A 13,337-nucleotide genomic window follows, 5' to 3' on the forward strand; every position below is an offset into this window, starting at 1 on the left:
TACAATCAGCGAAATGGTTACAGTGAATATCCGTAGAATCTGCTAGTAGTTATGCTTGCAGATGAACAGAACATTTGAAAGTAGTGCAAAGAATTCATGATGTCAAGGTTGAAGGAGAAACCCCTGCCAGTACACAAATTCAAGATCCAGAATTCAACGTCAATGCACAATACTACATCAAGTGGCAGCATTAATAAATTACAGAACCACATCTTTTATCACGCATGGTGCCTCATTCAGTTTCCTGTTGTGCAAGGACATGCTGTCAGGTCTTGTCACACTGCTCAGTAGGTCAGTTCATTACCTGTTCTCCTACACAATACATGTCAACTCAATCAGCAAAAGGCGTCTTCATGATGGATTGTTCTGATGGATTGTTCTGAGTGATTCACTGAACCAGCAAATAGTTATATTTTTATTGAGCAAAGATTTGAAGGAGTGCATCAAGAAAGTGTTCCCAGTTCTTCCATGCACTTTCTACTTCCTATGCCATATCCAGTGGGTTGAGATGTTAAAGTTGCTATGAGTGTTTCTGAACAAGTATGTGGGTTTAGAGCTCGAGATGAAATAATCAGAGCAAAAGTTTTGGACAGGTCAATTATGCCCATTTTTGAAACTAAGCCTGAATTCAGGGCTATGAGTGACTAGGGACAGAGGGCCCAAAAGTAGGGTGGTTGGTATGAGCACAAGTGGAACTTACTATACAAGCACCTCCTCGTGGATTGTTCTGAGCGATTCACTGAACCAACAAATAGTTATATTTTTATTAAGTAAGCCCTTCAACAGAGTCATTAATTTAAAAATATACATATATTTACAGAAAATTCTCAATTTTGCAGCACCAAAACAAAATTTAAATGCTTTTCGGGCAATAAAGACGTGGTAAAAAATTTTGAAAATTTCACAAATAACATTTTAGTCAATAAAAATTTTTGAGAAGTAATTTGTTTCCAGCCGAAAATTTTTGAAAATTTCGTTCTTTAACCACACCATTTCAAAATTTCAAAGTTCTTACATGAAATGAAAATGAAGTAAAAAAAATTTTGAAAAAACTCCTAGAGTGATATATTAATCAATACACAACTTTTGAAGGTTAGTGTATTTTAATTATTCAATTTTTTCTTCAACCTACTGTACAAAATCTGTTATAAAGATTGCAGAAATAAGAATCATTCATTTTCACTAAAACCACATCAAAAGTATTTATAACATCATAACATCAGTCAAAGCATCAAGATCCTTTTGCTTGGGATCTGTGTTGCAGTAAATAAGAACTTGAGCAGTAAGAGAGCTGCAGTAACATATGTATATTGTAATGAAAATATAACAAATGCTAGAAACAAGGGTGGAAAAAGTTTTACAGAAATTAAGATAAGGCAAATACTATCAGGTCTCTTACAGACAAGATTCCTAGCCGACATATTTATAAACACCCAGTTGTAGCACGAACTCCCTGTTTGAAAGATTTCCTGTAACCTGAGAATAAACACAGGCTTCTTCACAAAACATTTCCACTCTCAGTATTTTGTTACATTGACTAAAAACAAAATGTGCATATATGAAAAAGAAAAGGCAGCAGTTTTGAGTTTAGGGTAATTATTTCATTTACAGTATGCATTATTGTCACTTCATTTGCATTTCAAAATTTATAAATTATGAAATTTACAGCAATTTTCGTTATTATAAAACTTACAGCATATTTTTTTTTTTTTTTTTTTTTTTTTTAACTTTTGCTTTTCTGAACTGCAGGTACTAAATCTGTAGATATGGAGAGGGCATAGTTACAAGTTTATATATACATAATTGTAAATTAAAAAACTTCAATGCTATTTTATTTTAACCATAGTTAAACCTTGGAAGACTAACAAATTACTAAACAAAAAGGGCCTTAAATGATGAACTGTGTCTCGAGTTATGAACACACAACAAGGCAGCATATTATTTTTTAAAGCTATTGTAAGGTAACCTATGCAACATAATTAACATTCAGGGCTTTCTGGAAATATCATTTTCATATTTCCAATTGCTTAACTCTCATTAACAAAACTTGACGTAAGTGACTCAACAATACCATGAATATGGCCTGAATGATATTATGACTAGACTAGGTTGCAGACACAGACCAAAATACATATCACCTTGTACCTATGATTTAATATGCCTCTGGCAAAATCATCGCTTAGGAAGTTAAAAATGAAGATGTGGAAAAGTTACTAGAGTACCATAAAAATAAGTTCAATAAGAAAGTACAGTAACTTCAAAAGCAGCAACAAAAGACAATCATTAATGAAATATCTTCAGGAGAAAGAGAGAAAAAAAAATCTTTCATTCTCTAATCCACAAATTTGTTCAAAATTGAGCAAATTTTCATGCAAGGTACCATATAAACATTTTCAATGACAATGCCATGTCTCACTTTAAAAACATAGGCAACAAATCACAAATTTTGCATGAAAAATACAAGCGATTTTTTTTTGTTGTTGTTGTTGTTGTTTTGTTATTATTATTCACTTCATATTTTGTGCAGATTTAAGAACTTGATCAAAAACCCAGCTATATAAGTTTTGCATTGCCACTTGGAAAGGTGTAAGATATCTATGTTTCAAATTTAAGGAGAAAATTCAGTGATATAAAAGAAAGTTGCCACTCAGCAAAACATATGATACTTATCTTTTAAACTTAACAAAAGAACTCATGAATTTAAAAGAAATGTGTTGCTATTGCCCAAAATAAAATATTTTTATCTTCCATGTGCAGTTTACTACTACTTGGTGAAGCAGAAGATGTTTAACTTTTCTTTCAAATTTATTGTGTTATTAATTATTTAAATTAAGTGACTGAAGATCAAACATAGATCCATTTAGATTATTAGTTTCTAGCTGGTCCCATGAAATTACAATAGCTAGATTCATTAAAATTATAAATACTTTCCTTTTCTGTAACTTCTTTAAGTCGTTGGCCAAGTATAACTAACTATTATTTATCATGCATGTTTAAGATGATCCATGCAATAAAAGAAAAATTACGAACTTTAGAAGAACCATCATTATTTTAATAAAAGTAAGCAAAAGTTTACCACACCAAAATATTGTTTAAATTACTTATTATAAGATTTTACAGATTAACATACATTCATATCAAGAATATATGCTTATTTTAATTTCTCTATTTTAATGCCATTTAGTCTATTTTCAAATTCTCAAAAACAAAGACCAATTCCTTAAGAATATTTAAACAAAAATTCCTTTTTCTAATTCTGTTTTTAAAGGAAGAGATATATGCTGGTATAAAACTTATTACTACTTGAGTTTTATGAGAAATCAAGATATTTGTAGTCAAGACTCAAAATTACAAAATAAATGCAAATATGACCATAAAAATGATAATAAAATTGGGAATATTTAGTTTTTATGCTCTTACTATAAAAGAAAAAAAATAATATTTCAGAACATTTATTTACTTTCTGCATAACGCAGCAATTCTTCCAGACTTTTCATTATTTCTATTTTAAGGGTTTTATGTTCTGAAATATATTCCTTTTCTTGGCATGTAAATTTGTCATGCCACAATTATCCTCATTTTTGACAAAGCACAACTTGGTATACATCTTAAAACTCAGTGATCCCAATGATCTCGCATATTTTGGCATAATATTACAATAACTATGAACTGTACTATTCATACAACAAACATTAAACTTTTACATATAACATATTCATATACTAGATAATAATTTTCAAGCATTTGCATGTATAATGTGCATACACATGAATTACTGTGTAAAATTTTTAGGCAAAATATATTAATTTCACACCTTTCATCAGAGGTACCATTAACACCGCTTGTCAACTCCGGTCGTTCATCCTCGTGGCACCAATTGATGCTGTGGGGCTTGGTTTTCTCGGTCTCACGCGAAGGCGTGCACACGATCACTCGGCCCAGATCCGGATGGTTCAAGCGGTACCCTTCTGGAAGGAGCTCGTTCAAATCGGGTTCTCCGACAAGCCTACAGCAAACCGCTCGAGACAAATGGCCATGATGATATAAATTTCCTAAATGTAATTCAATAAAACAATTTTAATAGCAATATCATAATAAATTATTTTAATCTAACAAAAATCTTTTATTAATAAAGAAAATCTTTACTTGTTTTTCGGTTAAGGAAACCAGAGTCAATTATAAAAAAGAATAAGATAATTTTAACATTGTTCTCCCTCCCTTCTCTTTACATCCTACCTATGGAGCTTTATTTATATAACTTTCTTGATATACAGCCAAAAAGAATAATGAATAAAAAATAGCTTCATTAACATTTTGAAAGGAGCTGATGACACATATAGATATCTGCTATATGCCTATGGATTGCTGTTTTTAAATTTTATATCAAGCCTTTCTGTTATTCGGCAGCTTGTTAAATAGTGTTCTGGTGTACCTTGCTCACCACATATAAAAAAGTCAGTATTTAAAATCCAAAATTCGCAGAAAAATATGTGAAACAGTCCCTTTTTATTGATGAAATGTGTTAATTATGAAACAGATTTTAACACACTGGCTTCCAAAAGATAATGAAGTAAAGGTAAATCAATCAACAATAATGGGAAAGTAGAGCTTTAATTAGCATAAAATAGTAGCAAATATGTTTATGCATGAAAGAAAATGTTAGTATGTTTAATGTGTTTACGACGATAACAGTAGCAAATATGTTTATGTATGACAGAAAATGTTAGTACATTTAATGTGTTTTAGTTTAATGTGTTTAAGACAAAAACAATATTTAATTTTCATAAAATATATGATGACAAATTAGAGTGATGTTTAAAGCTTAAAACAACATACAAAACTTATAATGATAAAGTAGTAGCCACCCTGGATGTTCGCAAAACTTTTATAACAATTGCTCATATTTTTAATGAGGTGATTATAGATGCTAGTAGGTCATTCTTTTATTAGGATAATTTCAAATGTCTAAGAATGCCTCTCACTCTCTAGGCACTCGTCAACAATGTTGGCTCGATAAGGACATTCAATTTCATCCATAAAGAGGAAATTGAGTTTAATTGTTACAGTGTACAGTCTCGCAATGAAGGTGTATGCTTTCATCTTGTTATGCGTAGTCGTCACAGAAAAGTATTTAAACAAGTGCAGCTAGATGCGATAACCAGTTGAAATTCCAGGCAGTGAGATGATGCTGCCACCTCTAAATGCATGATGTTCAATTACGGGCCTGAATATGTGTGCTTAATTCTCTTCATACTATTCTTATTCCAGGGTAAATCTGGACTTGTCTATGGAATGGATGTTGCAATAATTTGAGGCAATCAAACAATATGTTGATGACCTTCTGCATACAGCACTGGCTGATATTTTCTTACCAAGTGACACTGCTACATGGATGCAACAGTTGCAGAGGTTGCTCACTGACTTGGCTACTATGATATAATATACCAACGGCTTGGCTACTATAGCAATATCTTCAGAAGGGATGGTGGTAACTCTTGGTAGACAGGGCACAGGTCTCCAACTATTTAACTTGTTTGGAATTTTTGTGACATTTTTGATAGGTTGCTCTGCTTTAATGTGTCTGACAGCAAAGCAGCAGTCACCATGTGCCATTAATCTTCTTCAGCCATAAAATCACAAACATCATCAAAAATCATCCTAGAAAAATTAACACTCATCTTCAATCGCTGCTTAATTAGCATATGTTTCAATAGTCAATAGCAATTGACTAACATACGATATTTGCATACGGCGAACTGCATCCACAGCAATTTTCAGCCTCTCAAACTGACTATGAAAATTGCTAATTTTCATAATGTACTTAACTATTAGAAGCCAGTGTATTTACTCATAGTATGTTGTAATATGTGTCCTGCCTTGTTCTTAGGTGTTCCATTCTTCTTGTCATAGAATGTGAGCTTTGCTCTTGAACTGGTGTTTGAAACAAGAACATGGTAGTGGAATATCTTGAACTGCACAAAAATGGAGTATCTTGAACATCACGACAATCTACATTGGAAAAAATTACATGTACCCTACACGTGCTTTTGCCCAATGAGGATTTTGTCCTCCTCCCACAAAAATCTTACATAATTTTAAATGTAAGCTTTAGATATTTAAGTTAAATAAAATTTACTTTTGTATTTTATTTTAGATTGGAAATTTTTTTCATCCGTTTAACTTTTCTATCGTGAATTGCACTTTTTATATGTTCAATTATCAAGATTCTTCATCTATCTGGCATTTGGTATTTCAGAAGCATTTCAGATAGACAGGCTGTTGCTGTTATGCTTATCTTCTGAACACTTATTATTGTAAGGCACAATTATGTCAAAAAAAGAAAATGTTAAAGAAAGCAATTTAGAATTTCAACTACAATATTTTTTACAAAAACATTAAATAAAATGGTAGTTCATAAATGTCTAAGATAGGACAAAATTATAAATTCCTGCAGAAAACTAAAAATACATTACAATTACTGACATATGGACATGCTTTAAAATTTTCAAATACACAAAATTTACCTGTGTATAGTTATTAAAATTTTTCAAAAAAAAGTAAAAACTTGATGGTCCTTCAGAAATTAACGAAATCTGACATTTTAAAAAAGCAACTAATTTCTTTTCACATTTAATATTTCACTTCTTCATTAACTGTCGATTTGCAAATATCACTGCATTTTCAAACAGGTATACATTGAAGTGACAAAAGTCATGGGATAGCAATATGCAAATATACAGATGGCAGTAGTATCGCGTAGAAAATGTATAAATGCGAAGTGCTTTGGCAGGGCTTTCATTTGTGTTCAAGTTATTCACGTGAAGAGGCTTTGACATGATTATGGCCGCACGACGAGAATTAACAGACTTTGAAAGCGGAATGGTAGTTGGAGCTAGACGCATGGATCATTCCATTTCAGATATCATTAGGGAATTTAACATTCTGAGATCCACAGTGTCAAGAGTGTGCCAAGTATCTAATTTCAGGCATAATATCCCACCATGGACAGCGCAGTGGCCGACCCCCTGCACTTAACGACCGAGACCAGCGACGTCTGCATAGAGTTGTCAATGTTCACAGACAAGCAACACTGTGTCAAATAACCCCAGAAATCAATGTGGGACGTACGAGGGACATGTCCAATAGGACAGTGCGGCAAAATTTGTCTTCCTTGGGCTATGCCAGCAGAAGACCGACTCGAGTGCCTTTACTGACAGCACAACATCGCCTGCAGCGACTCTCGTGGGCTCGTGAGCATATCAGTTGGTCCCTAAATGAATTGAAAACCGTGGCTTGGTCAGATGAGTCACGATTTCAGTTGGTAAGAGCTGATGGTAGGGTTTGAGTGTGGTGCAGACCCCACGAAGCCATGGACCCAAGTTGTCAACAAGGCACTGTTCAAGCTGGTGGTGGTTCCATAATGGTCTGGGCTTTATTTACATGGCATGAACTCGGTCCTCTGCTGTAACTGAACCGATCATTGACTGGAAATGGATACCTTCAGCTACTTGGAGATCACTTACAGCCATTCATGGACTTCACATACTCAAACAACGATGGGATTTTTATGGATGACAATGCGCATGTCACCGGGCCACAATTGTTCGCGATTGGTTAGAAGAACATTCTGGACAGTTCCAGCGAATGATCTGGCCACCTAGATTGCCCGACATGAATCCCACTGAACATTTATGAGACATCATCGAGAGGTCAGTTCGTGCCCAAAACCCTGCACCGTCAACAATTTCACAATTATGGACGTCTATAGAGGCAGCATGGCTGAATATTCCTGCAGGGGACTTCCAACGACTTGTTGAGTCCATGCCATGTCGAGTTGCTGCACTTTGCCGGGCAAAAGGAGGACCGACAAAATATTAGGAGGTATCCCATGACTTTTGTCACTTCAGTGTACATTAACAAAAAAATTTACTAAAACTCATATTTTATGTCTGAAATAATAATAGCCTAATGAAAAAACTAAACTTCTTATGTTTGCTTGAATACTGCATATGTTAAATGGCTGCTATGAGATAAATATGCTTAGTAATTGCCTCCCTCCTTTAAATGATGTACAGAAAAGTATTTGTATTAAAAAAAAAAAAAAAAATTAGCAAGCTTAATTTTCTTTTGTATTTGATCTCCTAATCTGAAATTTATTAGGTTCATCTAAATAACATAAATATTCTAAAGACTTAAGAAGCATAAAATATACAAGGATTGGCATTTTTAATAGTTGCTTATGACTTATACAAAAGAGATTCCTTTGTGAAATATTTACTGCCCTGTGATATGTCACTGGTGTTGTCAGTTATAAGTGATGCAGTTTCCAGCACAACCAGTTGCCAATGGTGCAGAAATCATACTAGTAGCAGGGCATGTTGTGGTGATGGTCTGAAGAGAGGGATCTAACACTTGAAGAATCCCTGAAACAGCTCAGAAATAAATAACATGGTGGTTCCTTCAGCTTAGATTTAAATCATAATCATAGAGACTTAAATCACTATAATTATGAACTCATACAGATTTAAGTTCTGTGAATGGCAGAGCACTTGCTAACCCAATCAAGCAAATAAATCAGTTGGAGGTTGTTTTTCATGCACTCAAGTACTGCCCTGCAAAAATTACTCAAAAGTTCTGCACAAAGCCACTGCTGCTTTCCTAATGCTGGTCCCAGACTTTGAGGCATGGTATGCATTCAATGCATTCAATTTAACCACATCATGTTCACATAAGTATCCCTACAACCTTCACATTTCTGAGGTTCTAAGATTTTTTTTTTAATTTTTCACTGTAACCAATAATGATGCTAGTTATTCGATCTGTACTTCAGTTATGACTCTGCTGTTTCCTATTTTGAAAATATTGTGGCTAATCAACTTTAGACCAACAATTTAAAGGCTATCATTTTACTCATCACAGCTACATTGCGTTGGAGGGTCCATTTACTGTGATTAGTACTGTAATACTGAGGTTAGGCATCAAAGTATGGTAAAAATAAGGAGCACTAGTTTATATCTTGGTGTATATATATAGAGACAGAGAGAGAGCGAGAGCAGTACTGTCACTACTGAAATTCCAATACATGTAAATTAAGAAAATTAATTATATCATACCAAGAGTAACTGAGCTCAAGTACACAGGCTTCATGATATGGCTCAAAAGTGCACCTTGAAGCCCTAAGACATTCCAACGTGCAATTTTATCACTGCAAGACATGGTACGAAGTTTCTCTCCTCTGAGAATTGCATCCCAGCTCTGAAACCTGTACTCTGTGTCAATCGGAATGGTTCCTTCACCTAAAAACAAAAGTACAGTTATTATTTTAATTTTCGCTAATCTTTATAATTTAAGATTCAATAATTATACTCAGTAAAATACTAAGAGAAACTAATTTAGAAAGGTACATTTTACTGAACATTTTAAATCAAATCTAAATATTACTAGCAATATTAGTGCACATACACAAATTTTCTATTATTATTTGAATAAAAAATATAATAAATTCATTTCACATTTCAAACATTAAGCACTCAAGACTAAAAATGGGTTAAACTTTTCAAATTAATGTAAATACTCAACAAAACTTTTCAAGCAATACTTTTGTTTACACAACAAAAGTTTAAGATTTTATGTTTAAAAAGAAATGATACAAAGAACAGTAAATCACACCTGCTTCCATTTTAGATCGCAGCAGTCCTTGCAGGCTTTTGGTGAATACCGGATGATGCTGGCTATCATTATCATCAGGAGGCTCTACTTTTTCGCCAGGTTTTAGATTACTGAAATCATAGTGAAACATAACATTCATTATACAATGGCAAAAATGCTATAAAAGGAAAGTAGTCAAATAGCTCATACAATTTTAGACTATGTGGTTCTTTAATACAGTAATGGTCAGTACAAGCTTATAGGTTTAAGCTTGCTCTTTTTCATTTTTAAAACCTGCTAAAAAAATTGCTACCAGCCAAATCTGGAATGTAAAACAGACTGCACACTTGAAATGTAAACAAAAGAAACACAATAAAAAAGTAATTAAAATATGATATTGCTTCTTCAGAATTATTCCATATAAAACATTCAGAATTATTCCATACAAAACAGAAGAGATAAGAAAGAGAAGAGGAGCTTCCTTTACAAACAACAAATAGCCATTTATTCTTGAATTAACTGGATTTCAGTAACAACACTATCATTGCAAACAAACCATAATTACTTTAAAATTTACCCTTTAAATATATCAAATGGCATTACATAACACTTCTGAAAATTATAATAAAATTGTAAAACAAAGCCACGTTCTTATTAATTATAATGAATAAATTCTATTTGATCAAAATTAATATTCAACAGCCTATTACAGCTTCTTTGAATTCAAATAATTACGGTTTATTTTGCAAATACAGGTAGCCCTCCTACAACACGTCATCCTGTAACATGGTTTCACTATAACACAATTCATAAATTGCATGAACCCTCCTACAACAAGGTTTTCTTATAACACAGTTTCTCTCTAAAAAGATAAGAAAATTGTCCAAGCAATCTAAAAGCAAAAATGTCCTCAGGGAGATGAACCCCATGGTGGAGAGTGACCGTTGACTTCTTAACCAGTACAGGAGGAAAATTCTTTCCTTCGATGACCTTCAAAGCACAGAAGCGCAATAAAAACAATACCCAGCCTCAGAGCACAATCACTAGATAACAATGAAGAAACCTCACTATCACAGAAGGTGAACAACATGAAGTACTTGAAAATGCACAACCTGCACGTTCGGCTTCCAAAATTCGAAAAAAAAAAGTGTCTCTCGCTGCTGGTCAGCAGACTGCATCTAGCCATGGTGTGTTAAAACATTTTCATCTTTAAGACATTAAATTTCAGTCCCAAAACATGCCCGATAAAGACACACACACACACACACAAAAAAAAAAAAAAAAAAAAAAAAGTGTTTAAGAGGAAATTCATTTCTTTAGAAGTAAAGATACAAATTTTGGACGTCTTTTAAAAGGTAGAAAGGCATCTTGCATGGGAAAAAGTTTTAATTTGAATGAAACAACAGCCCGAACTATTAGGAGAAATGAAAACGAAGTAAGAAGTGCAGTTGCTGCAGGATCTTCGACATCCGCAAAACGTGCAGTTCGCCACCAGGCGACAATAACTCAGAAGATGGAAAAGCCACTCAGCATTTGGATTGATGATAGCTGTCAAAAAAAAAAAATAATTCCATTGGATGTTAATGTCAGTAAACAAAAAGCACTTACAATTTTAAAGCACCTTTAAGAACATGGAGAATTCTCTGTCAACCCAGACTTTCTGGCCTGTAAAAGTTGTTTCAAAAATTTCAAAAAGGGTCTTGCAATTCATAGCATAAGAATTCAGGAAGAATCTGCATCGGCTGATTATGAAGCTGCTAGGATGTTGCTTATGAAACTAAAGATTGGCTTTTAAATTGTTTTGTGCCAGACGCTGAATGTTATTTAAGGCAGAAAAATTTGAACTTCAAGGTGCTATTACTATTAGATAATGCTCCATGTCACCCACAAGATTTGAATAATCCCAATGTCAAAATACTGTTCCTACCACCTAACACTACTTTGTTACTCCAACCATTGGATCAAGGTATTATTTATACCTTTAAAACATATTGCATAAGAATAGCATTACAGTAACTAATCCAAAATCAATGTCATGGAAGCTTGGAAGACATACAAGACAGCACTGTATCGACATTGTATCTTTGTCTCTGAAAGAACTGAAAGCATCAAAGTTAAATGCATGTTAGAAGAAGATATGGTTCTCTTCAGCTGAAATAGAAAACGTGCCTGAATCGTCAGAAAATGAAACTGGTAGCTTATTAAAACTTGCTAAATCAATGAGGCGAAGGTTTTCATCGGCATGGCTATTGAGGACGTTCAAGATTTATTAGTGGAAGAAGAAATTGATGAAGCAGATTTGATTGAAATGGCATTCGAAGCCATAAATCAAATTGATTCTGAGGATACTAGCACTGATGAATATTGTGCAGTTAATAATTTAGCTTTTAAAAAGTTTAAAAAAGGTCTAAGCTTAGCTGAAAATTTCGAATAATTTTTCTTCACTGCAGACTCTTCCGCTGAAATAGGCCGAAAATTCAAAAGGAAGCAGCAAAACTGTCTAGCTCCATATCGAGAAATTTACATTGACCTGCTAAGAACCAGTAAGCAAAGTAAAAGTACAAATTTTTTAAAGAGAGAAGGAAATGCGAACTTTAAATGAAGAAAGAAATTCTGAAAGTGAAAGCGATCTCATTCCACCACAAAAGTGTCCTCGGTTGATTATACTGAGCACTGACAGCGAAGAAATTTTTAAAGTTGCATTAAATTAAAATATGTGATATTTTTTTTTTTTCGTGTTGTGCATACATATATATGCTAAATAAAAATTAAGTTGTTTATGTAGAACTTAAAAAAAAAATATATTTGTTTTGAATAAGTTTTCGGAACGTAACCCCCCCCCCTGGGTTTTATACTGACACTGGGTATCATACAACACGGTTTCACACAACACGGCATTTTCTAGGAACCTATCTACCCTGTTATACGAGGGTTGATGTTCAATATAGACGTAACTTAATTTCAGCTGCCTTTGATAGTAATTAATATTTAATGCAATTTTCACATAATTACCACTACAGAAATCATTTCATACTACCAAGAAAGATTACCATTAGAGTTTAAATCAAAAGAAATTTTCAACTAAATACCACTACAGAAGTCATTTCATACAACCAAGAAAGATCACCATTAGAGTTTAAATCAAAAGAAACTTATTTATAAAAAAAAAAAAATCACACACTTTTAGTACAGCTAATTCCTATAATATCAAAATAAAACTGAGCAACGGTTCTTATTGAAATAAAAATACAATTCAATACAAATAAAAAAATATCTCAACTCGGTTAAGTTACTATTAATATTCTTTCATGTATATGCATATGTTTCATAAAACCTGAAAAATACCAGAAGTTAAAAAATTAAAAGCAAATACAGAAATCTGTTATTAAAACAAGATAAAAAGCTCAACATAACTTCTTTTATTAAATTTTAAATAAGTATGACAGTGATGATAAGAAAATTATTTAAAATGAGGAAAACAGCACATTTATCTTGCTTGATATTGAAAGACCATCCATTTACGCCACTTTCCATTTCACAAAACATGCTTTGCTGGCTAACTACATAAGCAACCTATATGATAATTTTTACGTTTAAAAATTATACAGATATTATGTATCATACAAGTATTTTTATGTTTAAAAATTATACAGAAAACTGAATTAATATTGTAATTTTTAATTTTGTTA

At 32.9% G+C, this 13,337-nt stretch overlaps 1 protein-coding gene across 1 annotated transcript in view; it reads right to left on the minus strand.

Moving 5' to 3' along the window:
* The window catches only part of LOC118189760 (uncharacterized), an 82,536-nt gene that overhangs the window by 8,766 nt on the left and 60,433 nt on the right, over positions 1-13,337 (minus strand). The window contains exons 8-10 of the mRNA XM_085818649.1: positions 9,670-9,779; positions 9,114-9,296; positions 3,815-4,052 (exon numbers count right to left, since the gene is read on the minus strand). Coding sequence (XP_085674775.1) covers positions 3,815-4,052; positions 9,114-9,296; positions 9,670-9,779 — 531 coding nt within the window. The remainder of the gene's footprint in view (positions 1-3,814; positions 4,053-9,113; positions 9,297-9,669; positions 9,780-13,337) is intronic.

Source organism: Stegodyphus dumicola, chromosome 6 (assembly GCF_044657685.1).
Source record: "Stegodyphus dumicola isolate Sdum_Otavi_A_Nest chromosome 6, ASM4465768v1".
Taxonomy (NCBI): domain Eukaryota; kingdom Metazoa; phylum Arthropoda; class Arachnida; order Araneae; family Eresidae; genus Stegodyphus; species Stegodyphus dumicola.